Genomic DNA, 27,674 nt, shown 5'->3' with positions numbered 1-27,674 from the left:
GAAACGCATCAGATCTTGGGACAAGAAGTCAATTAGGATACACTGAAATGGAGTAGGACTAAGAGGGCCATGTGAGCCAAGTGTCAACCTGGATATAAATTAGAAAATAAAAATAGCTTCCAATTATATAGTTACTCACATGTATGCAGAGGACTGTGAGGCTTGACTTGAACATTTGTTCTTCATTATTTGCAGGGTGTTGAGTATTTAGATTCTATGGAGTTCCATGGTCACTCTGTCATGTATGCAGACAGAAGTCACCATTACTATATTTGTCATTATCATGTTTCCCGATTTTGGCTTTAGCACAGCTGTATAGTTTCTATACTCCAGACCAAACAGCCTCAGACCAGAGGAGTTTGTGTGGTTATCACGGGGAGAAAATAGATGTGAATGTTGATTTGTACTTTACATTCCCTGGCATCTGCCCTTCCCTTGAGGCCTGTGCAAATTTAGGAAACCACCCCTTCTCATTATTTGATGTCATATCATTCGCGTTCTTTTTCTACAATAAAGCAGCCTTCAAACTTAAAACGAGGGAGCCAAAATCTTAAGCTCACAAAGACATTGCTCTCGCTGTTTATTTCTTACAGAAACGTTTGACACACCGCAGTTTTACACAGATTTGCCTTGAGAATCCAATTACATGTATAAGCTGGACATCCTTGTATAAAGTATAGCGCTGTTTCTCTATCTATCTATCTATCTATCTATCTATCTATCTATCTATCTATCTATCTATCTATCTATCTATCTATCTATCTATCTATCTATCTATCTATCTATCTATCTATCTATCTATCTATCTATCTATCTATCTATCTATCTATCTATCTATCTATCTATCTATCTACCTACCTACCTACCTACCTACCTACCTACCTACCTACCTACCTACCTACCTACCTATCTACCTACCTACCTATCTATCTATCTAATCTTAAAGTAGAGTGAATGCATGGACAAACTGAAATTCGTAAGGAGATCGTCATCAGTCTGGTAGCCACATCTCCATTATCTCGCGCAGCGAACATGCATGTACAGTTTTTACTTTCCTGCTACGAACCAAAGTGAGCTGCATTTGTAACTATGGTAACACTGGCATTTTAGCTTTTGAAGCCAGAACCCTTGAGGGCGGCCTGTTGCGGCGTCTGGCCTTAGCGAGGTGATTTACTCTTAAAATATTTCAGTGATCTGCGGAAAATTTACAAGCACCACGCAGAGTGGAAAGAAGTGCTGATGTGGAAGGAGGAGCAAGATGTTATGTAAGACAGGAAAGTGTTTTGTGTAACATGTAAAGATGTAATTTAACACCAAAACACAGTTATTCTAGTTACATGGTTAATATTTGCATTCCTCCAATTTTTCCCCCACAGAATCTTGATATTCAAGTTGAGGATGTGCGTGTCCGAGCCATCCTGTCGTCATACCGTAAAAGGATCCCCGTTACGGAGGGCTACGTGGAGGTGAAAGATGGAGGAAAATGGAAGCAGATTTGCAACGCGGAGTGGACGCAGTTTAACAGCAGAGTTATCTGTGGCATGTTTGGCTTCCCCGGGGAGAGAAAGTACAACGCCAGAGTCTACAAGTGAGTCTTCCTCTAAAGTGTGTGTGGTCCTGTGTGGTTCACAGAGCAGGAGATCCTGCCTATTGTTCACTCGTGGTCACTTTAGTAAATGGTTTGAAAAATGTTTTCAATTGCAGCTTATTGAAATGCTCTTCGTCAGCTTCAATCCTAATGGCCCTCTTTTTCTCACAGGCATGCCAATAGTGGTAGTTTATCACTGATTTGCTTCAAAATACTAATGGGTATTCATATGATGGGGAAAAATGTGAGTTAAATTTGGGAAAATACCGCTTCAGTATAGATTCAAACTTACCAATTCCCTTCCAAACTTATATCTTTTCAAAAGAATACTACCCCTTACAACACTAGAACAAAGCTTCAGTTATGTTCTTTAGCATCACAAAGTGTATTGGAAACATTGAGATCTCGATGGCTTGAGGCAATATATTAAATATTGATACCCACTATTCATTAAATACATGAATAAAGGGTTTTATTTGTTCATATATAATTTTACTGAATATTCTTCATCCCTAGATTTAATACTAAGAGGCTGGTTTTAGTTAAGGACATTATTGTAAGGACACTTAACATACCCTATTTGTAACGTATTTGTCGCCCCTCTTTGCGGTAATATGAATTTATTAGTACCAGTTTGTGCTATTAATGACTAGTGAAACTTTGAATGGGTAACAAGTACAGCATCAGCTAAATAAGTAAGTTTGTAAAATTGGTATTTGCCAATGAAAGCTTCCCACATGACGTTATACATGCAGTTTGAATAATGATATTTTCCATTTTTTTTTTTTTTATTTCTTATTTATATTTTGTTTATTTTTTTATCTTTGAAAGATTAAGTAAAGACATGGGGATGACCATAGAGCGCGCTGTTCAATGTGTGTGTGCTTGATGTTGTGTAGCTGCATTTCATAAAGCGTTCATAATTTGGCTGTGAAATTCAGGAGCCAAATGACCACAGGTTAATCACAGCGTTCTAAAATCTCAAGTTAACCTTGAATTTACTGCCTGCTCGTCTGGAAGCCAGGTAACCACAGAGCCCTTTAACTTTCCGTCTACGCATCATCCCACTAGGTGCGGTCCTACCACAGAACATGTGCTTTTACAGGCAACGTAAAGCCAAGGGAGTCTTTCATAATTCTGAGTTTAACTGTTCCGACGCGCTTTTGTAACTTCTAATTTAGAAGCATCCAGGGTCACTTTAGGTCATTTTTTTCTTCTGGGTTCAAAGACGAGCCTTAGAAATGCAGCAGCTGTAGAGACATGTCGCAAGAGCTGTGTTGAGGAAACATTATCTTAACAAATAATAAAGAACCAACAATTAGACTACTTTTAAACAACTTAATAAACGGCCTGTTCAACTGAGAGGAAGATCTGGTCTGATATGACCTCATGCCTGTTTCAGTTTGAATTTTTACTGGCTCTTTATGTACAGTATTTATTAGTAAACATACAATCAATTTGTTCTGTTTTTGTATCTTTGGGCTGGTTGCTAAGTAGCTCTCATAAATCCCCTCTATTAAAACTGTAACTGACAGAGGCCAAATACATTTTGTTATTGAATTTGCTTTGTGATATCTGAGAACAGTAGAGCCTACATTTGTCATTCCATAACTTAATCAGAGTAAATGATACTTAAACAGCCAGTCAATAAAAACAGTGTACAGTACAAATACAATAAAGACCTACGTCTGTATATGTGTGTGTGTGTATGTGTGTGTGAGTGTGTTTGAGGTTAGAACGAGATAGGGATGATGAATAAGTGATTCCGCTACCATGGAGCAGTCTCTGGATTTCAATGTGGATACTTATCTCTAAATTGAAGGATGAAATCAAAGGTCAAGATAACTGTGGTGTCACAGAACACACTCGGGGATAAAATAATTGGTACAGTTCTTCGCAACATACATTATTTGAGTCAAAATATTAACCGTTAAGCCTTACTCATTGAAACCTTGCAAGACAAGATCATTTTGATTGGTCACAGGAGCAAAGGACTAAATTACCTTTATCAAGAGAAGAAAAATATGTCATTAATATTATCATGCATTTATTGATTTATGCTGATATATGTGGAAATGAAAGAGAGGTAAGGGTCGAAGAGATGACTTTTGTAGACCACAAAGTAGCAGAGATTAACAAAAGTGAGGTGAGGAAGGCATTGAAGAGGATGAAGAGTGGAATGGCAGTTGGTTCTGATTATACACCTGTGCCTGGTGATATACCTGTGGAGGTATGGAAGTGCCCAGAAGAGGCAATGAAAGAGTTTCTGACTAGATTATTCAACAGGATCTTAGAGCGTGAGAAGATGCCTGAGGAATGGAGACGGAGTGTGATGGGGGCAATTTTTAAGAATAAGGTGGATGTGCAGCAATTATAGAGGGATAAAGTCGATGAGCCATCCAATGAAGTTATGGTAAAGAGTAGTGGGAACTAGACTGAGAGCAGAAGTCACCATTTTTGAACAGCGGTATGTCTTCATTCCTAGAAAGACTGCAACAGATGCAGTATTTGCTTTGAGAATACTAATAGAGAAGTACAAAGAAGGTCAGAGGGAGCTGCATTGTGTTTTTGTAGACCTAGAAAAAGCATATGACCGGTTGCCAAGAGAGGAGCTCTGATATTGTATGAGGAAGTCTGGAGTGGCAGAGAAGTATGTTAAAGTGGTGCAGGACATGTATGCTAGCTGTGAGACACTGGTACGGTGTGCTGTAGGGGTAACAGGGAAGTTAATAGTGGAGGTGGGACTCCATCAGAGATCAGCTCTGAACCCCTTCTTGTTTGCAATGGTGATGGACAGGCTGACAGATGAGGTTAGAAAGGGAATCCACATGGACCATGATGTTTGCAAATGACATTGTGATCTGTAGTGAGAGCAGACAACAGGAAGAGAGAGGTGGAGGTATGCTCTGAAAAGAGAGGCATGAGGTACATGCTGCACATGCTGTATGTTAATGTTGAAAAGACAGGAGGCAGAGCTGGAGGTCACAGAGATGAACATGCTAAGGTTCTCTTTAGGAGTGATCAGGATGGATAGGATCAGGAATGAGTCTATCAGAGGAACAGCACATGTTAGATGTTTTGGAGAGAAGATCAGTAAAGCCAGACTGAGATGGTTCGGTCATGTGAAGAGGAGGGATAGTGAATATATTGGTAGACGGATGCTGGAATTGGAGCCACCAGGCAGGAGGTCTAGAGGAAGACCAAAGCAAGATTTATGGACGTAGTGAGAGAAGATATGAAGGTTGTTGGTGTGAGAGAGGAGGATACAGAGAATCGGGTTAGATGGAGATGATTGATTCTCTGCTGCAACCCCTGAAGCGAAAAGCTGAAAGGGGAAGATTCATTTGGTGTTTAGATGCATATTTTACAATGTTCTGAACCTGAAGCAGCTTTCAAAGAGATTTCAGAGCCTTTATTTTGATAAGTGCAGGGCATCCTTGGAACAGTCTACCCCCTCCCCAGGGAGAAAGCAATACAGTCTGACCCAATTTAATCACACAGTTTCAGACTTGGGACACATGGATCAAATATTCCCTCCTGCTAATGAGTGAAATTAAATTCATAATGGGAAGCGATTAAAGTCTTGTTTGCCTGAAGGATCGTCATCAGCCTACATTTGCTGAAATGCATCTGGAAGACACACGAACTTTCCAGCTGTCAGCAGAGCTTTATTTTTTTTCCCCATTTTTTTGTATTAATTACAAAGTAAATATGTTGTGTCATCCTTTTGACAATGCAAATTTTACATTTGCGTTGAAATAACTTCATAAAAACTTTGATTTACTTTGATTGTCACTGCTGTTTCTGAATGGCCCCCACAAATGTGATAAACTTCATACATATTTTGAATATAAGAATATACATTTCTTAGAGGTGCCACCTATATCTTTATTGTCTCTTGAAAATGACCTGATTATATGAATAGTACTGTTTCAATTGATAATTTTATATAACTTCGTCATGATAGAGTTGAATAATTGTTTGGAGAGAGGGATTGTGATTTAATTCGCAGAATAAGGCTAAAAGGACAGTAATCAAAATATGTTGTCAACTGTTTGGGGTTTAGTACAAAATAGAGCGAGAGGCAGGGTACACCCTGGACTGGTCAGCTGTCAATCGCAGAGCCACATATATAGACAAACAACCTTTCACTCTCTCATTATTCATCCGGGCAATTTTCCCAATTGAAAATATGAGGAATATGAGGCAGAAGCGCTAACCAATGCGTCACCCTGCCGGCCTCATTAATAACTTAAGAATATGAAATAATTTCCCCAGAATAGGTGAATAGGAAATGTGACGATAAAAGGTCTGTCTTTCTTTCCCTCTTTCTTTCTTTCATTTATGTACTTCTGTATCTGTGCAGGATGTTTGCTCGCAGGAGAAAGCCCACATACTGGGACTTTTCTGTCAACTGCACTGGCATCGAGGCCCACTTGTCCAGCTGTAAACTGGGACAGACTGTATCCCTGAAGTCCAATGAGACGTGCGCTGGAGGGCTGCCTGTAGTGGTTAGCTGTGTCCCTGGCAGAGCCTTCGCCCCGACAGCTGCGCATGGTTTCAGGAAGGCCTTCAGATCAGAGGTAACATCCAAACGGGCTGAAAACTATCCTGTTCCTTCCATCCAAACACATAAATGTCCCATTTAAAGGCCGCCTGTTATATATGACAGCCGATATCAGCCTTGTATAAACGTACCAGTGTGTGTAATAACTGATATGGATACAGTAGATCAATAATGATCTGATTTATTTCTTGGATCTACACATCCACACATACACTCTTGTTCTTAAGTTGATTACTTGTGTTTGAATTTTTTTTTGTTATTTTGTCATAAAATTACTGTCTTTCCTGACCGTAATTGCATGCTTATCATATCAGGCAATGTGTCAGTATTGATAACGTGGGCAAAAAACCCTGTATCGGTCGATCTATAATCACCTTTACCGATGCTTCAGCAGTTCAGCTCAGGTCGTGGCTTAGCGGTTTGAGGGTTGGTGATTAAACATACTGATTGTTCATCAAGCTGCTGTAGACGTTTGCTCCTCTGTAACTCCCAGGGCTGCAGACAGAGCTTTCCTGCTGCAATGAATAACCATTATGTTGGGCTTTATCATAGTTGACAGGCAGAGTAATACTTGGGACTATGCAAGGAAAAACATGCGTTTCCAAAACAGAGAGAAACTTTCAAAGAAGTTAGAAATCCAGAGTGGTTTGTAATAAGAAACCTGATGAAGTCCAATTTTATTTGGGGGTTTGCGTGGGTTATTCATGCCTCAGAATTCCATTGTTCACTGGAACCCAGCTCTGACAGTTTTCAAGGTTCATTTTTGAACAGAATAGGCCTTGACAAAGTCACTTAACTTGAAGTTTGCATTTTGAATGAAGAAAATAGTAAAAAATAGTTTTACTATCTAGATTTAGACACGACTCCTTATCTTGTATTGATATCTGATTTCTTTATTTTTTTCTTCATGATATTTGATTGGTTAACTCAAAATTATGGTACAAATTTAAGTGCAAGATAACAAGAGGTGAAAGAATGGTACAGTTTATATCTTTATACTAATGTTGGGGAAAAAGATAAATCAATTAACTAGTATTGTGTGTTCTACATTATTAAATTATTATTATTATTATTATTGTTACAGTCCATTATTTTGGTATATATACAAATATCATATCATATCATATCATATCATATCATATCATATCATATCATATCATATCATATCATATCATATCATATCATGATATATTACATTACATTTGGCAGATGCTTTTATCCAAAGCGACTTACAATAGAGGACATAAGCACTGCAAATATCATATCATATCATATCATATCATATCATATCATATCATATCATATCATATCATATCATATCATATCATATCACAGAATATTAATCACTATGTGCTACTGGGGAAGTTTTCCCCTCATACAGGCAGCTCCCTTCCACAGCTAGATATGAACAGTCATTTTTTCAGTGTTTGTGGGGTTGTGTCAAACAATCATCTCAAAAAAGAAGTCCAAAAGCAAAAGGAACACCAACCATTCCAGGATTTATATCATCATCCACATTTGCACTCACACATGTGAAGAGCTTGCCTGCTCCTTGTCACGTCGCTCCGCTCGCTGCCAGACTGTGACTCCACGGCATGTAATCCAAAAATTCATTTTTTTCCCTTTTCTTTTTTTTTCTAAACCTTTGGTCCTATCGTGTTATAGACATTGTTTTCTGTAGCATTTTAACATATCAATCACAAATACAATTTTTCAGTTTATTAATCACATAATGTCTGAATATAGACTTTTGATGGAGTTTGATACAGTTGTGTCTTAATACAGATCAAGATGTAGAATTAGTTGCTTCTCCTTTTCATTTTTTTAATACTACTTTTAGTCAATCAACTTTCTTTTATATGCCTTTTCTGTAACCTTCTAGTAATGTAAGTGTTTATTTATTTATTTATTTATTCTCTATAGTGATCAACATCTCTGTGGAAGCATAAGAATCAAAGCTGGGAGGATGGAAAAATAATTTTAAATATTTACTTATTGCAGATATTCCCTCTAAACCTCTCGACTAAATGTTTTTCACAGGGACATTAATACAAAATGAATTTTTGTTCGATCATCGTGGGTCTTAACCCAGTCTCCCATGGCCTCGTAGTTCTGCTGATGAGTGGAACATTTAAATTCAGTTTACTGGATCTGGTTTTGCAAACACTTCAATTTTGGTAAAAGCTCAAAGCAGAGAAATGTATTTTGATGAGAAATCAGAATTTGAAGTGTGGTTTGGGCTACATTTTTCCCCATGGATTTTTTTAATTTTTAAAACAATTTTCAGAAATGGTTTATTCAAGGAATATTGGAAAGATGAAAATCTGATGACGCTTGAATAGCTTCTGGCTGTGATAAGTGGTGTGACTCTGGGAATGTTGATTTCATATTTATGTATTTTAAGAAAAATGATTAAGCAGGGAATTGGCACAAGTTTTCAGACTTAGAAAGTAACATTTAACCATATTAGTATCCTGGTGAACCCATCCTCTCTCCAAATGTGTCAACCGCCTCACAAAAATGTCACGAAATGTCACTTATGGAGCCATTAGAACCTTTTTTGTCATTTTGTGACAAACTTGAAATGTGATGTCTACATCAGCATCAGTGTTTATTTCTAAACCTAACCTAAATACAAGCAGAATTTGTTTTTTTCAGTATATTTTTGCTCTAAATTGTGAAATCGTTTTCCTCCACTGATGCTGGACTTCGACAGTAGACGCCTCTCTGGGTGTGTCTAAAAATGAAGCTCCAAGTTTGTCGAAAAATTACAAAAAAGGGTGTTTCTAATGTGTTAGGATGTGACGCTAAGGGAACGTTCACATTTTGTCAAGTGGTTGATGCATTGGGATTGAGGATGTGTTGTCCTGGTAGCCTTACCGACAATTTCCTTTAGTATTTTCTACTAATCAGAGTAGATTCGGCAAAACTGGCTTTGGGTAATCATGCTTTAACTTCCTGGGGTGAAAAAAGATGTGTCTGCCATTTTAGAGCAATGTGTGTTTATGAAACTTGAAACTGCTATCATTTGTGATCAGCATTTGTGGTGGGAACAGTATGTTTATCAATTTGTGATAACAACAATAGCAGAACGCAAACGGTGAGAATTTTTTTTTATTTTTATAACTATAGATATATGACTAGCATACTAATGGATACAGTCCAACACCCTTCAAGTCTCCATATTACCTGCAATGAAAATTAAATTTGCTTTTCAGTCATGGATTAGAAAGTCTGTATCAGTTTTGTTCAATATTTGAGGCTTATTTAAGTTCTTTGACTCAGAATTTCACCATAAAAACACTGGTCTCTGACAATATATTGCACGATTTTGCACTTTGCACTATTGCTATTTTCGTACAGCCACAGTGAAATCCATCATGTTGCAATTATATTGTATATTATATACTGACTTTTTATGACTTCATTTTCTTACCTGCTATCATCATGCAGCTATTGTATGGTAATACTTACTGACTGTTTTTGCACTCAACTATACAGAAAACTCCTACTCTCTATAAAGCTACTACCCTCTATATTTAAAGTACATATATTTATACATTTCAGGTTTTATGGTGTGAAATCTCTGTCATCTTCCCCCTCACTAACAGTACATTGTTTCTGCTAGCACTTTATACTTAGTTAGTTAATGTTATACTTGTGTATGATGTTTATTGCACACTTTAATGCTAATGTGCACTTTATTGTTATTATTTTGTTAATTTCATGTCCCCATTGGAAAGGGAGAAACCTATTCTCGAATTCTCTGCATGTCTATTACATGTAGAGAAATTGACAATAAAGCTGACTTTGAATTTGACTTTGACTAAAAAGCGATGTGATGTCAAATATTGTTGCACCATGACACTGTTATAGAAACTTTTCTTTCCAAATTGAAATTTGGATATTAAATCCAGCCAATTACTATTTTTGTTCAAATTTAAAAGTATATGAATCTGTTGATGGGTTAAAAAATCTCTTATGTTCTATTAAGTAGAACAAAGAAAAAGGTTCAGCGAACGCAAAATGTAATGACCTTATGATGAGACTTATAGTAGATAATATCTTTGAGATGATTTTTCTCATTTCATTCTTTTTTTTTGTGAGTGATGACTTTTGTGTAAAGTGTAAAAATGAAATGTCATCCAACTGAAGACACTCTAGGAAGTTATAATGACATGTTACAGAGACACGAAAAGATTTAACACTATTGTGTTATTGTGTTAAGGTGACTGTTTGGCAAAAAAAAAACATGCAGTAAACTCGATTAAACCATGTGTTTAATTTAGTAAAATAAAACGCTTCCAGTTTGTTTAAACAGTTAACGGGAGAAGTGCATTACAGCAGTGTTCCATCAATTTGAGGCTACCCTGTCTGCGGACTCTGTCTGTTGACTCAGCACACACACGCACAGTGATCTAAACCCTTAGCTGAATCATTTTATTTTGAAAGGAGCAGAATAAACTAAATATACAATTTTCTTTTTTGGGAATGTGGCCGTTGACATTGATGGTTTTACAAGGTCTGTTTTCCCTCCTCAGCAACCGTTGGTGCGTCTGCGAGGCGGAGCCATCATAGGTGAGGGCCGAGTGGAGGTGCTGAAAAACGGCGAGTGGGGAACCATATGCGATGACAACTGGAATCTGCTGTCTGCCACGGTGGTGTGTCGAGAGCTGGGCTATGGCACAGCAAAGGAGGCCCTGTCTGGAGGGCGCCTTGGACAAGGTATGCTTGAAAAGACTCACCTCCTTGTTTTTCCTTTCAGATCTGGGCCTATGAAATATTGTTAAACTCCAACCACTTTAGGTCTCTTCCTGGTCATAGAGTGCAACAAATGTATGCAAAAGTTCCATACCTTGGTCAGTTGACTGAGAATTCAAAGAAGTCATTTGGGATATTGCCTATAAAAGACACGCTCTAGGCCACGGGTATCAAACTAATTTTGGTCCGGGGGCCACATTTGATGTCAAGGGGGGCGGACCAGTCAAATCATTACCTAGAAGTAACACTAAGTCCAAATTTTTCCTTTGTTTCAACCCTCATATTATGTTAAGGGTCAATTTGACCCATTTCACCCATTGACCCAATGGGTCAAATTGACCCTTAACATAATATGAGGGTTAATGTAAAGGAGGTAAACAGGTATATAGTGAAAATCTTTATATGTCATGAACTGTTCCTCTAAAAAATATATGACGAATTAATATTATAAATGAATATTAAAAAAGAATTGATGAAATTACAAAAGTGCACCTTAAAAATATTGTTGAGTTGAGAGAAAATCTTGTCACAGTGGGAAAATTTGCCACTAGAATTTATTAGAAAATGTATTGGTAGCATGTACAAGAGGAGGTATAATGTTTACAAGGCTATTCTGGTTATTAAATCAATCTTTTTAATTTTGGCCGTTTTTTTTTTTGCTATTGTTTTTGGGCTTTTTATCCAAATAAGAAAAGAAAAGATCATTTTAACAATGTCACTAGATGTTTTTCTTAGCAAAAAGTCATTTAGTTTTTCAAATTTTGAAGTTAAAAATACATTCCAAAGTTACTTTTTCATTTTTTCCTTGCCCGTTTTTTTTAAACCCACTGTATAAAAACCCCGGATGCATGTGACAATGCAGGCTGCATTAATATAAAGATTTGATTTCAGGCAGGGGGCCACAAATTATTGTTCAGAGGGTCGCGTCTAGGCTTTTTCTTGAAGACATCCTCCCTTTCCTACTTGCAGTACTCAAGGATTTAATCCAACCTACATGGCAGTTCTTCATGCTGCACTGAAGTTGCCAAAGTAATCTTTTTGTTGATAAGAAAGGGCTTTTGCTCATATTTTTTCCCTGTCAAACTAAATCACATCTAAATGCCTAGCAATTTCAACCAATTAGGAAACAAGCCTTGTCAACAAAATAGGGTTTAGCTAAATACTAAATTACTTACCCCATTATGACCAGATTGGCGTCATATGTCCCCCACTCCCCACGGGGAAGCCCAAGTTGCCCTCATCAACCTGGGTACCAACCTGGGTGAGAAATCAAGCCAATGCATATTCTCATGTCCCCTTTTCTCCATTTATATTTTTTATTTTATCATCCATTCATCCATCCTTCCATCTATCCATCTTTTACCGCTTATCCTGTACTCAGGGTCACAGGGGATGCTGGAGCTTATCATAGCTGTCATTGGGTGAGAGAGGGGATACAACCCGGACCGGTTGCCAGTCAACTGCGGGCAACATTTGTAGTAAAGAAAAAACAAAAACTCTCTCTTTCAGACATTTGGGCAATTTTTCAATTTTTTTTCCATGCTGCCATGTTTTTGGAACATGGTAGGAAACCGGAGCAGAAGCAGGAATATGCAAACACCACACAAAAAGGCCCTCTTGTCAGAATTGAACCAGGGACCTTCTTGTTGTGAGGTGGTTTCACAGTTTCATCAACAAAAAGCACAAACAAACAAACAAATAAAAAAAAAACCTAAATCAAAGAAAGATAACAAGGAAGATGAAGAAGACATAAAATGTCAATTTGAAACATTCAATAATTAAATAACAAATCATTTTGACAGGATTACACTTTATGTACATTCATTATTTCACAATCAGATAGTCAAAGGAATTTCTATTTATAAAGGTCTTATTTATTTCTCATGAAGCACAACACTGGAAAAATAAATGGGGGTTTTAATTCCATTTCCATGTAACTACTGTAACTACAGTGCTAAAATTACACACTGTTGAAGTCAAATTGCTACTTAAAGACTTAAAGAACATATTTAAATAAGAATAATCAATTTTCTGTATTAACAAGCTGTGTCATACACTGAATAGGAAAAGCACGAATAAATTAAATATACGAGGCGCAATCATGCTCAGTAAAACACCAAGAGCAGTTGGAACAGCATTTTGCTGTCCAGCTCTGAATGATAGTTTTCAATTTTGTAAGGACGGCCTGTTTTCCCCGCGGAGGAGACGAAAACCCACATATTCAAAACATTTTCAGGCTGTTCTGCCCTGGAAGCGTTCCTCTTCACCTTAAAGGTGATTCAGTCAACTGGAACTGGATTTATTACATTGTTAGGTAGCAAAAGGCAAATTCAGCCCTGAGCTGTGTGAACCCAGTTGTCTCTCACAAAAAGGGTTTATGGAAATCCCTGTGTGGACATTTTGAAGCGAGGCGGAAAAAAATGTCCAACTGAAAGTTCAAAGAAGAGAATAATAATAGTACTCTTCTCTGCATTTAACCCATCATGAATGAAGCATGAGCAGTTGGCTGCCGTCTGGCAGCAGCCGGGTTCAGTGTTTTGCTCGACAACACTTCGACACCCTCGGAGGAGCCAGGAATCAAAACAAGAATGTTCTGGTCCAAAGACAGTCGCTCTCCCTCTTGTGCCACATCACCCCTAAATCCATAAAAGTGCAACTCATGCCTCTTGTTGAGCTTTTACTCAACAATTGAACATATCTATGAAGCCACTTATTGCTGTAGAAAAAAATAAACAACTAAAAAGCATAGCTAGTATGACAAACTTAAGCTTAAATTAAACTTAATAAAACCAACAATTTTCAGGCCAGGAAGGGTCAGAGGCTACACTTGTCTTATCTTTTCTATTTGTTTAAAACAGATATTTAGGTTTCAGCTGTGTTGCCGAGTTTTATTGTCAAAAATCAAATACCATTAATTGCCCAGTGAAGTTTTAATTTACTTTAATATTTTTAATTCATTCATCCATCACCTACTGCCCAGGGTCACAGGGGTCCGATTCTATCCCGGCTGTCATTCGGCAGAAGGCGGGTTCACCGCCAGTGGATCACATAGCCACATATAGAGACAAACAACCATTCACTCTTTCACATGTCTTGGCAGTAGTGGGTCTCCAGTGAACCCTCTGCACGTTTTTGGATTGTGGAATTAAACGCTGAAAGGAGCAGCTGAAATTAAAAGAAGAAGCGCAGCGTTTCTTACCATGTTAAAGCATTTCAGAAAGACTCATCCTCTCAAACATGCTGACGTAAAGTGGGTTAAGAGTAGGATTAATTGCAGGTACCACAGGTTCCCCCCTGACAACCTAAATTAGTTATTCCACTGACCCATTTCTACATGCTCACTCAGCAGATGTGTACCATGTTGTAAAGGCCACGCTCACCTGTTTTCAGTGCATGGAAAACCCTCATCATACCAATAATATCCAGCTGCTTTGAACTAGAAATAGTTCTATTTCCAAGGCGAGACGTGCTTTGTGTCACCGCTGCACATACCAACCACGTGTAGCGTGACTAATGTTCACTTTTCACAAGTCATTTTACATTATTTTACATTATACATTTACATTATTACTGGCCATCATTTACCAGAGGGAGAAAAAAACAATCCCAGTTGAGAACAGTCTCATAAGAGAGAGAAAGATGCTGGTATTGAAGATGGATAGAAATGTGTGAATGAGGGAGTGAATGTTTGTTTCTGTATGTGACCCTGCAATCGACTGGTAACTGATCCAGCAAATACCCTGCCTCTGATGGATATCTCAAACATGCTTTCAGACAATTAAACAATTTGCTACAGTTTGTTGCATTGTGGGAAATGTATTTCTTTCAATGTAAAAGTTCATCCCATCAAATTTCTCATCATTAAAACAGTAAAATAACATCTTTTTTTGCGCTGCTGACATATCCCAGCCCAGTCAAAACGACTCAACACCCTACTTTGAAATCCATTCTATTTGTTTAGTACCAGTTTTAGATGATCAACAGATTCACCCTTAGGTTTTTCTTCTTTAAGACTTACACTTTTTTCTATATCTTTGATTTTCACTTACTGTATAGACCGTTTGTGCAGTCAGTCTGAATATGTTGAGAATGATAAAAACCAAAAAAGCAACTAACATACAACTTAACAAGTCATTTACTTAGTCATGCTTCAGAATTATTTACTTATGTATTACTTATGTGTGAAGTCAGTCTGAATATGTTGAGAATGATAAAAACCAAAAAAGCAACTAACATACAACTTAACAAGTCATTTACTTAGTCATGCTTCAGAATTATTTACTTATGTATTCATTTATCTATGTCTATAATTTTAGTGTGTTTAGTGTTTTAACATTTGGCATCTGTATTGCACCTGATAAAGACAGCATCAATTAGTGGCTGTTGTAATAAGTGAAGAAAAGGAACAGTAGTTGTGTATTCGTATACTGGTTTATATTGTGTACTCCTCCGAGTAGGTGCAAAAATGTTAAACTATTGCCAGTTAAACTTTGATTATATGGTCCCTACTTTTTTTTTTTCCCAGGTATGGGTCCTGTGCACATGAACGAGGTGGAGTGTTCCGGATTTGAGAAGTCCATCACAGAGTGTGCCTTCAACAAGGAGGCTCTGGGCTGCAGCCATGAGGAGGACGCAGCTGTCAGGTGTAACATCCCTGCTATGGGCTTCCAAGAGAGAGTGAGTCGAAAAGGACTTTTTGATAATAAAGCTGACTTTGAATTTGACTTTGACTTAAAAAGTGATATGATGTCAAATATTGTTACGCCATGATACTGTTATAGAAACCCGTTTTTTGTTTCATTTGTCCGATTGTGCTTTGTTGTGTAGTGCAAGTGTTGACATGAATGATGACCACATTTGTAAAATGTGTTAATTAAATAGAATTTTACAACACTCTCAATAAGATCACTGCATAGGCATTTCAATTAACTAATCTACTTTTCCTTGGCTACTCCCTTCAGGGGTCACCACGGCAAACCAACCTCCTCCATCGATCCCTATTCTCTGTATCACCTTCTCTCGCACCAACTTACTTCATTGTCCTCTTTCACTACATCCATGAGTCTTCTCTTCGGTCTTCCTCTAGACCTCATGACTGGCAGTTCCAATCCCAGGATTCTACTACCAGTATAATCACTTTCCCGACTGAACCATCTCAGTCTGGCTTCTCTGACCTTCTCTCTAAAACATCTAATATGTGCTGTTCCTCTGATGGACTCATTCCTGATTCTATCCATCCTGGTCACTCCTAAAGAAAACCTCAACATATTCAGCTCTGCCTCCTGTTTTGTCTTCAATGCCACTGCCTCAAACCGTACAGCATCACTGGTCTCACTACTGTCTTTTACACTTTTCTTTTCTTTCTGGGCGATACTATTTTATCACACAATACCGCTGACAAGTTTCTCCACCTGTTCCAATCTGCTCTAACCCACTTCCCCACCTCTTTTCCACACTCCATTGTTCTGGACTGTTGACCCCAGGTACTCAAAGTCCTCCTCCTTTATCTCCAATCCCTCAGCTTTCCACTTGGGTCTGTCTCATTCACACAAATACATTCTTTCTTGCTACTGCAAACCTTCATTCCTCCTTTCCAGAGCATACCTTGCTGAGTTCTCAGCTCCCAGTCTAGTTTCCACTACTCTTTCCCATAACTTCATTGTATGGCTTTATCCCTCTATAGTTGCCGCAATTCTGCACACCCTTCTTATTCTTAAAAATGCCCTTCAAACTTCTCCATTCCTCTCTCTAAGATCCTGTTGAGTAATCTCAACCAGGAACTTGACTGTCACTTCACCTAAATACTTCCATACCTCCAGGTATCATCAGGACCAACTTCCTTCCCACTCTTCATCCTCTTCAACGCCCTCTCTCACCTTAACTTAACTAATCTCGTCACTTTTATTTTTCTCATTCATCAACTCTTGAAAGTACTCTTTCCATCTTACCGTCGCTCGTCTTACACCTGTCAAATACGTTTCCCTCTCTATCCTTAATCATCCGAGCCTTCTGTACGTCCTTTCCATCTCTATCTCTCTGTTTTGCCAACCAGTAAAAATCATTTTCTCCCTCCTTACTGTCCAACCTACCATACAAGTTTTCACATTTGTTTCGTCTTTGTTATCAAACAGATACCTTGTGCTGTATCTCCCTGTGCTGCTGTCTGTTCTCCTCAGTCTCCTGAGTGTCCCACTTCTTCTTTGTGAACCTCTATACTCTTATACTTCCTTATTCCATCACCAAGTGTCCTTATCTACTTTTCTTCCAGACAAGACCAGTTCTGTTATTGTTCTCTTCATGTGTCGAATCATCCTACAAACCACCATCATTTTCTGTCTGGCTTCACACTCCTGAGGCTGAATTCTTTAAAGAAACCATTTTTTTTTTTCAGATAAATTCAATAGATTTTCCTTCTTTTCTCCTAAATTTCATTCAAAGAGCCAAAATAAAAAAATTAAAAAAGCATTTTTCTAAAAGTAATGTAATGTGAATGAGTACTACTGCATATTAGTAGTACTGCTACTACTAACAATAAAGATTCTTATGATAATAATAATAAAAAAACTAATAATTAGTCAACCCTTAACCTATTTGCAGTATTACAGAGCAGAATTTACCGCCTCAAAATGAATATTTTAAATACTATCCGAGAGAAACAAAGAAATTTGGATTTTATATACAGGCAAATGAACGGTCAGCTGATGGTCACATTTTGCCTTGTAGTCGAAAATACTGACATCATTTCCAGGTGAGTCGCAGAAGCTGCCAGATAATAGTTATTTCTACCATCCTAATAATGATGCTCGGGGTTTAGTTAACTCAGGGTCTGAGCAATTCTCAACATTCTCACGCTGGCTCTGCAGGATACTGGAATCTATCTTTATTTGGAGTTCTTTCAAGCTTTCCAGCGCTGGACATAGACATTAAATTGCTGCTGATGCCTTTATTTAAACACACCCAGAATGGATGACTAAAGTTCAACATGTGGAATCTCTTTAGTCCGCAGACTGAACTTAAGTGAACCTGGGTTTTAAGAGATTAATTTCTAGTTTACCATTTCAACAGGAGTGGAAAGTTATCAGATGACCTATCACAATATCACAACTGAGCAAAAAGGTGTGAGAGGAAAACACTAAATGTTGATATCAAGCAGAAGGACACGAGATATCATCCCACATGCTATGGGTTTGAGATCCCTGCAACACAACTGCTGCGAGTTTCTGTGTCCTGCGAGACACTTTTTGTTAAAGTAAACACATGTGAGCACATTAAGCACAGGCATAGCTGAGCTACACTGTCTGCCTGACCTCTATCTCTTTCTGTCTGTTCCCAAAGCTCCGTCTGAATGGCGGCCGCAACCCCTTTGAGGGTCGTGTGGAGGTGTTGGTGGAGAGAAATGGCTCCTTTGTGTGGGGGACGGTGTGCAGTGAGGGCTGGGGGACCATGGAGGCCATGGTGGTTTGCAGACAGCTGGGCCTGGGCTTTGCCAGCAACGCTTTCCAGGTATAAGAGCCAGAATGGAACAACATTTTGCTCTTAATAGTACTTCACAAATAGTATGTAGTGTTTACCCGATTTCTTTCATCTACGGCATATGTTCGTTTTGTCATTTATTTGATATGGGACAATTTAGATTCTTGTAGTTTAAAAGGTTTGTTTACTGGGCAATGATGTGTACACCTTGTGTATTGGTAAAAAGTGACTGCAGAGAAAACCATTCTTCAAAAAGTCATTTTTGTATCAATCAAGGATCATCGTTAGGTTGATCGCCAATTGACGATTTTAAACATGATGAAAACCTAACATGTCATAAATACAGAAATGGGTATTTCTATTTAACTTGACCATCGGGCTGAAGCAATACAGACATGACATTCAAGGAGCAGGGTGTCCCTCTAGTGGTTAGTCTGGAATATGACAGAGAACGTAATGCTTTTACACTTAAATTTAATATGTTCCCAAAGTGAATGTTGGAACTACCAAGGGGGTTGTAATAATTTTCAAGTTTTAAAAACTTAAAGGGAATATTTGATATGTCTCTGTTATTAATAAATGCTTCAATTGAGTTATATAAATAAATTGTTGTTCACAGTTCTGTATATTCATACATAGAAGAGGGTTAGATGGAAGAAAATAATTATCTGCGGGGAACACCAGGAAGGACGAGAGGTTCTTAGGGCAACATGATGTTCTACTAGAATCATTTAATCACAAGATCTTCAAGACTTTTTTTTTTTCTTTTCATCTGTCAATATTCCATGTCAGACATGGGTGTGAATAGTAATGTTTATTTGACTAATATATATAGGGAGGCACATGGGGACACAAAAACAAGTAACAACTAATATTGACAACTTTTACTCGTTTTACTTCGATAAAAAAAAAAAAAAAAAAAGTCAAAATGCTATGTACAAAAAAACATGTTGCATGATGCAATGAAGGCTACAGTTTCCACAGATCTTTGGTCAAGCAAGTAATTCCTACCTCAAGAGCAATTTGATATGTATATGTATTAAACTTATGGACAATTCCTTATCCCCCCCAGGAGACATGGTACTGGCCAGGACAAGTAGGCAACGACCCCGTGGTAATGAGTGGCGTACGCTGCTCGGGGACAGAAATGAGTCTGTCCCACTGCTTACATCATGGAGAACACCTCAGCTGCTCCAGGGGAGGGGGGCGCCACGCGGCTGGGGTCTCCTGCTCTGAGAGTAAGATGCACATGATCTCTGAATATTAATCGGTTAAAACTCCAAATGTTTTCCAGCTAATAAAAAAAATGAAAATAAATTGAAGAAAAAGCGCATTCTCTTTTTGAAAGTTATCAGTAGAGGCATCAGTCAAAGGATCCCTGGTCTTGTGGTTAATATATCAGTTTGTGCAAACATTTTTTTTCTTTGTTTATTATTCATTTAAATGACTTATGCAGTTGGTATGTTTGAAAAATTTAGACCTCCAGGTTCCTTCAGGGTTCGAGGGAAGCTTCTAGAGGCCAGGAAATGAATATATCAGGAAAATCATTTATTAATTTTCGATGAACTATAAACAATCAATAAATTGTATACATATCATGAAAATTAACCTGAAAATCATTTCAAGTTGGCTAAAAATGTGTGAAAATTGCAAAGATATAACAGAAATTAAAAGATACACAATAAAGTATTCCTTCCTTCGTTTCATGTTTAATCTATATCTGTTAAGAAAAGAAAATCAAACTGTCTTTCTTTTTTTAATGAAAATGTTCATTATTTCTTTCTCTTTTCTGTAGAGTATTTTGGTGAACCTTGGCCCTCAAATTTTGGACCGTGTCCATACAAGCATGTACAATTCATGCACTGACCCTTAAATATCCCAAACATGGCTATTTTGGGAATCTATATTTTTTTGGTATCTTTCATTTATTTATTTCTCTGATCATTCATTAATTTAATTCATAATCCAAACTGTTTACCCTGCAGTCAGGGTTTTGTGTAGGCTGGAGCCCATGCGAGAAATCATTGGGCAGAGACAGAAAACAATTCACTCTTATTCACATTTCTAGGCAATTAAGGGTCTCCAGTGACGCTTCTGCATGTAGCATTTTGGACTTTGGGGGAAACCAAGAGAGCTCGGAGGAAAGCACTGAGCATTGTGAAACCGTACCTCCCGTGATTGATTTAATTTGATTTTGACATATCCTGTTACAGCTTTCACTCTGGTGGTCTGCATTGTGAAATAAGCAAAATAGCTCTGCATGTGGAAAAGTTCAACTTGTTTTTTTCACTAAAGGTGTATGTTTATAAGAGATTCACTCATCCCTATCTGGTCCCTGTCTTACCAGCGGCCCCTGACCTGGTGCTGAACCCTCAGGTGGTTGAGCAGACCACCTACATGGAAGACCGGCCAATGTTCATGCTGCAGTGCGCATACGAGGAGAACTGTCTCTCCACCACCTCCAGTCAGACACCAGCCAACTCCTACCGCCGCCTCCTGCGCTTCTCCTCCCAGATCCACAACAACGGCCAGTCCGACTTCCGGCCCAAAGCCAGCAGAGAATCCTGGGTGTGGCACGACTGCCACAGGTTAGTGTCAGCAGAAAATGCAAAAGGTTAAACTGATTAATCAAAGTGTATCCTAGTGCCGTTAATGAGATAAACTTGAAAATTAAATGTTATATAAATAATATTACAGTATTTAGCATGGTAGTAATGTGGAATATGCCTAGAGCATTTGGTATTAACTAGCAGCAGAGTTTTCTGGTTCATCAAAAAAAATAAAATAAACAAAGCCAAATGCTGGCAGGAGGTTTGAGTAAAGTGAAACAAGGTTGTTTTTTTTATTTTTTGTTTTGACAAGAATGCCACAGGCCAAACTGTACCACGGTGGATAAAGTTGCTGCAATTTTCCAAAAATAAAACATTTCCATTTTATCGCAGTCCTGTAAAATTATATATATAAAAGATAAATATGTGGAAATAAAGATTTAAACGCTAGGATCCAGTCTTAACTTGGGGTTATGTAAACTTTTCTGAATGCTAAATCAATATAAAAATAGTGTTTTTAAGATGTTGAAAAGGTATGTTAGTATTCATGGTGCTTTTGAACTGACTGAAATCTTGTTTCAAGATTGTAAGTGATTGCAACTATATATACAAACACTAATCAAATATTTCTTGTAAAAGTAACAATCATTTTGGTGATGAATGTGCAGTTTTGTCTTCTCCATTGTGGACAAATGGCCAGTTAATCAGACCATAACTTTTGTAGTACATGTTCTCGACGGAGCTGTTAACACCTCATAATCCAGACGTTAGTTTGTTATTTAATAATCTTACCACATCATTGAAAAAATGACTCCCAGCGGAATGCGAAGGTTGACCTCCTCCCCTCCTCCTCCGTTTCTAGCAGCCAAAGCTGCCGTCCATCACACCACAGAAAGTCCCTCATTCTTGTGGTTCTTGCGGATCTAGAGGTTTTGCTCATGTCTAGCAGCTCCGTGTTCCATACGTTACATACTTGACAGCATCACTTTGCTCTATTTCATAACAGGGCACTGAGTTCTCTATGCACTTTTATGCTACATGTCCAGTTTGAGTGAATGTTTGTGTGTCTGTGTGTGTAGACATTATCACAGCATGGAGGTCTTCACTATCTATGACCTGTTCAGTCACAATGGCACCAAAGTGGCGGAAGGACACAAAGCCAGTTTTTGCCTGGAGGACTCAGAGTGTGATGAAGGTGAGGATGACACCACGACTCATTATATCGTCATATGTTGTTTGTTTTGTATCACATTATAGTTGCATTTAAGCCTCAGCTCATCTAACTGGGTCATTGTTAAGCACTTGCCTGTATTAAACCTTAAGGGCTATATTGTGTGGTTTAATATTTACTGTTTACCCAATTGTGAACCTGACAGATCAATGCCAGTCTCCCTGAATTTCCTGGAAAACACACTGTAAAGATCCAAGATTGTGAAAATAGCCAGGTCGTAAAGCTTCTTCTTCTTCTACTTTCGGCTTTTCCCTTCAGGGGTCGCCACAGCGAATCACCCTTCTCCATCTCACCCTATTCTCTGTATCCTCAATCTTCTCTGTGGGCTTCCTCAAGACCTCCTGCCTGGCAGCTCCAATTCCAACATCCGCCTACCAATATATTCACTATCCCTCCTCTGTACATGACCCAACCATCCCAGTCTGGCTTCTCTGACCTTCTCGCCAAAACATATAATATGTGCTGTTCCTTTGATAGACTCATTCCTGATCCTATCCATCCTGGTCGCTCCCAAAGAGAACCTTAGCATCTTCATCTCTGCGACCTCTAGCTCTTCCCTCCTGTCTTTTCGTCATTGTAACTGTTTCTAGTCCATATAGCATTGCTGGTCTCACCACTGTCTTGTACACCTTTCCTTTTATTCTAGCTGATAGTCTTCTATCACATTGTATCCCTGACACTTTTCTTCAGCTACTTGAACCCGTCTCTTCACCTCTTTTCCACACTCTCTGCTGCTCTGGACTGTTGACCCCAAGTACCTGAAATCCTCCAGCTGCTTGATATCCACTCCCTGTAGCCTCGCTGCTCCACCTGGGTTATACTCTGTCTTGCTGCGAGTAACTTTCTTTCCTCTCCTTTCCAAAGAATATCTCCACCTCTCTAGATTTTCCTCAACCTGTTCTCTGCTCTCACTACAGATCACAATGTTATCTGCAAACATCATGGTTCATGGTGATTCCTGTCTAACCTCATCTGTCAGCCTGTCCATCACCACTGCAAACAAGAAGGGGCTCAGAGCTTCTACATACAACACTCCTCCCTTTGCAGCCTCCACCACTTTGTCCTCTGCTCTGCCTTTGTCCTCTTCATCTTCCTTGTCACCAGAGTCATCCCACAAACTAGCATGCTATGCTGTCTGACTACACTCACCAAGAACTACTTTGCAGTCACTGATCTCTTTCAGGTTACCTCGTCTATACAAGATGTAGTCCACCTGCGTGCTCCTACCTCCGCTCTTATAAGTTACCCTATGTTCCTGTCTTTTCTAAGCTTCTAGCCTTACTACCTTTCCCCCTGGTCTCCTGGACACACAGCATATCCACCCCGAGTATAGTCCCTGCTCTCAGTCCCAGGATCTTACCTTTCCTCATATCTTTGCTTCCGAACACGCCTTCCTCCTCTCCTTCTTTGACTAATGGTAGCCCAGTTTCCATTGGTTCCCTGTAGGTCATTAGTACCAATGGCGGTGGTTGTTAACCCGGGTCTTGGACAATCGGGTATGATCTGGTTATTATGATTGATTCACATGTTTGGTTTTGACAAAAGTTTTTCGCTGGATGCCCTTTCCGACGCAACCCTCAGTATTTTGCCGGCCTTGAGACTGGCTCAAGGAGACACTGGCCTGTGCCCTCCCTGAGGCTGCATTATTATTTATTATTATGTTTATTATTATTTATTATTATTTTTATTCTAGTGCAGAATTAATTAACTGTAAAACCAGAACTTTGGCTGCTATAGTCAGGTAATTTGCAGGTCAAAGATACCTAAAATAAATACATAAAAACATTAAAAAAAGGAACATTACATCACAGTCACATATTCAAAATGTCCCAAAACAACCTTTCCAGAAACTACACTTCCACACGGACACTCCATCCCTCTTAAACAGCTCTGACTGTTTTCAGGTAACACAGCAGGATTAGATGTGAATACACACCGACAGAGTACCTTAACTAAGTGATGGTGAGCCAAGAATTGACAGCGATTGCTGACCCGTAGTGTCCTCGTATGACCCCAGGCATTGAGAAGAGGTACGAATGTGCTAATTTCGGGGAGCAGGGAATCACCGTCGGCTGCTGGGACACTTATAGACATGACATTGATTGCCAGTGGATTGACATCACTGAAGTCCAGCCTGGGGATTATATCTTCCAGGTGAGGGTCTTCTTCTGCTGTGTCGTTCTTTTTTAATACCCATTACTGATAATGCATAAATGATACACCCTTTTTACTTATTTATTTGATTTATTTTTGTTCTGTTCCAGATAATAATTAACCCCAACTATGAGGTTCCCGAGTCAGACTACAGCAATAACATTTTGAAGTGCAGATGTAGATATGATGGGCATCGTGTGTGGATGTACAGCTGCCACAACGGTAAGATATCTTAAATTTGCAACCCCCCCCCACCGGCTTTATTATTTACAAATGAGAAAAAAAAAAAAACATGAGGGTTTTGTTTTATTTTAAAAAACAGCAAAATGAATGCCTACTATTGCCTACAACAATTGCCTGCAACATTCCTACTATTTTTCTACATTTCTACTATATCTACTACTACATTTCTACTATTTTTTTTTTTAACTTTCCTACAACATTCCATTACAACTATTATCTATTACTGTTATGTTTTTGCTTGAAACTCTGGCACAACAATTTCCTTTGAGATAAATAAAGTTGTTCTCATCTCATCTCATCTCATCTCATCTCATCTCATCTCTCATGACATGAACTATAAAGTGACTTTTAGAGGCAGAGGAGCAGAGTTTTGGTGTTAACTTTATGTGTGTGTGTGTGTGTGTGTGTGTGTGTGTGTGTGTATGTGTGTGTTGACATGTCAGGAGGCTCATTAAGCACCGAGACAGAGCAGACATTCCCAGGCCTCCTCAACAACCAGCTGACCCACAGGTAAAAGAAGAGGCAGTTGAGGAATCGACAGCGTGCAGATTCCTCCTGCCTGTGTCAACTTCAACCACGCGGCAGGAGCTTCCTCTGACCTTCTCCTTTTTATCCCCCTCTACGGAAATAAGAAAATTTGATTCCCCCTTTGCACCCAACTAAAGCCTCCTGGTGAAACTCTCCTCCTGCATTAAATAAATGAGTGATGATTGAGGCTGCTTGGAAGCGGCAGGTGTTTCATCAGTAGAGTCGACAGATCGGCAGAGGAGGACGAGGATTTGTAAATAATCCTCCCTTGAGCTTAATTGACGCACACACACACACACACACACACACGCGCATACACGCAAACACACGTACACACACACTGAAGTCTAGACACACTGAGGTTTTGTCAAGAAGTCATGCCTTAATGCACATTGAGGCCTTAAAAGGAACATACAAAATTAGCCCCAAACTCCCTGAGGTGCCTTCAAGCTATTTTTTTTTTTTTTTTTGATAAACAAACTGCAGTATTTAATCTCTGATCCTCCCCGGAAACATTGAGAGGCCTTTAACATAAATCTGTCACATGCTGAGGAGAAGATGAAAAAAATTTTTTTGGAGCAGTTAATCCAGGAATACGTTTTACATTTTTTGTGTCCGGTGTAGGTGTTACCACTCTTTCTGTCTAATTTACTTCTGATACAGAAGTAGAAATAATTAGGACCTCATATGTTTTATTTTAGTTAATCATTTTATATGAAATATGTTGTGTTAAATCACATCATATTTGTAATGCTTGTTGAAACACTGTTTGATAAAAAAAGAAAAAGTCTAGTATTTAAAAGAATTTTCTGGAGGTTTCCACTCCATTGCAGTCCTTGTTGGTTGTCATGGAAATATTCCAATAAGTTGAATTGTTCAGATTACAACTGCAGCCCAAGTGATACACAGATGCTGTTTAATCCTCTTTAGGGTTCATCAGCTTACATTTAGCTAAACAGAACATCTTTATTTCAGATATAAAATATATTGGGTGGTATAGAAACATTAGCACTACATTATCTACATTATGTTTTGAATTAAATCATGTGACCAAAATTCGGTGGCAGGCATCTAATAACAACAATGTTATGAACAAACCCAATCTGATTTTAATTTTCAACGACACTGTAAAGAGTCCAACGTCATTCTGACTTAACATCATTTCACACCGTGTGTTGATATTAACTTGATTTTCACAAATGTGCCACTTAAATTTCTATAATGTTATTGATAAAAGAGAACGACAACGCTGGTTTGGCCATTTTGAATAATAAGTACTTTTCTTATATTTGATAAATTTTCCTAACAGTAATATACTTGATCTTACTTCATAAAGGAGACCGAGCAAACATTCTGCTCTGGTCTGGCTCTTGAATCTGAGCAGTTTCGAGCAAATATAAAAACCCACTTTGGGACACCTCTGTCTTTTCGTTTTGCTTTACTTTTTTTCCGACGTGAACAATTTTCACTTTCAGTTTCCCTGAAACATTTGAGGAAAGCTGTGGGACAACTTTACTCTTAAAGTATGGAAACTTACAACTTGTACGTGACCAAAAAAAAAAAGAGCATATATTAAATCATCACATCTAACCAACCTCCCTGCCCCCTTTTTTTTCTCTCTTTGGAAACTCATGAAACACGGGCCTTAGAATATCCCCAGTGACTAAATGTTTTAAGGCCTCATGCAGGAGCAAGACTGTGACCAAGTAGCCGAATATTAGCTTCCAACCTCATCTAAAAGTGCCTGAGCTCATTTCTGGGCAGATTCATGTTGTAGAGGAGGCATTCAGCCATTTCCTTCTCTCTGGTTATGTATAAACAGGAGATTTCCATCCTGCACAGCAGAGATCGATCAAGCCAGAGGAAGAGCATGCTTTTCAGTTTAGATGTGTTTTTACACTCTAAGTTATAAGAAAAAAATAATTATTAGTGCCTTGAAATGTTATCAACCACTAAACTATTGGTTTAGTCAGGTTTAGCTTTATGTCTTGTCTAAAAACTCAATTTGCACAAAAATGTGTGTGAATCCAGTGTTCTAGTACTTTGTATAATGGTGCTATAGAGCTGGCCCTCTGTTTTCTGAGGGAGCAGCTTATGTTAAAGCTACATTATGTATACGGACCGTATACTTGAACTGAGTGCTTTGTGTGTTAAACTCTAATAAAGGATTGAGTTATGGAGCAAATTTATCCGTCCGTCTATTTTTTTCTGTCCCTCTTAATTAATTGATTCATTGATTTATTATCTATACCGATTTCCCGATATCCAGACTCATGGCGGGAGGTGGCAGTTGATCGTAGTGTCATATATAGAGACCTACGTTCACACATCTGGGCAATTTATTCTCCTATATGCTAACTGCACGTTTTTGGATGGGGATGAAACCTGCACAGACACCAGGAGAACATGTTAATCCACACGGAGAGGCTCCTTGTCAAGATCAAAACCAATTACCTTCTTGAGGCTATGCAGTGTGTTTGTGTGTGTGTGTGTGTGTGTGTATGTCTTTGTCAAAAAAAAAAAAAAAGAAAAAAAAAACTCACTAACCCAAGCTTACTGTACTGTATATTTCCTGTGCAT

General features: G+C 38.5%; 1 protein-coding gene across 1 annotated transcript in view; it reads left to right on the top strand.

The window, feature by feature from the left end:
* Positions 1 to 27,279, top strand: part of loxl2b (lysyl oxidase-like 2b) — a 47,486-nt gene extending 20,207 nt beyond the window's left edge. The window contains exons 4-14 of the mRNA XM_086169704.1: positions 1,377 to 1,588; positions 5,955 to 6,171; positions 10,697 to 10,880; positions 15,442 to 15,593; positions 18,252 to 18,419; positions 19,462 to 19,627; positions 20,737 to 20,977; positions 22,018 to 22,133; positions 24,187 to 24,323; positions 24,434 to 24,545; positions 25,010 to 27,279. Of these exons, the coding sequence (XP_086025830.1) occupies positions 1,377 to 1,588; positions 5,955 to 6,171; positions 10,697 to 10,880; positions 15,442 to 15,593; positions 18,252 to 18,419; positions 19,462 to 19,627; positions 20,737 to 20,977; positions 22,018 to 22,133; positions 24,187 to 24,323; positions 24,434 to 24,545; positions 25,010 to 25,080 (1,776 nt within the window). The 3' untranslated portion in view covers positions 25,081 to 27,279. The remainder of the gene's footprint in view (positions 1 to 1,376; positions 1,589 to 5,954; positions 6,172 to 10,696; positions 10,881 to 15,441; positions 15,594 to 18,251; positions 18,420 to 19,461; positions 19,628 to 20,736; positions 20,978 to 22,017; positions 22,134 to 24,186; positions 24,324 to 24,433; positions 24,546 to 25,009) is intronic.
* The last annotated feature ends 395 nt before the right edge of the window (positions 27,280 to 27,674 follow it).

Source organism: Fistularia commersonii, chromosome 22 (assembly GCF_037954325.1).
Source record: "Fistularia commersonii isolate RoL2024-O1a breed Wild chromosome 22, RoL_Fcom_v1.0, whole genome shotgun sequence".
Taxonomy (NCBI): domain Eukaryota; kingdom Metazoa; phylum Chordata; class Actinopteri; order Syngnathiformes; family Fistulariidae; genus Fistularia; species Fistularia commersonii.
Note: the sequence above shows the minus strand (reverse complement) of the source record. Positions and strands in the feature narration are given on the sequence as shown.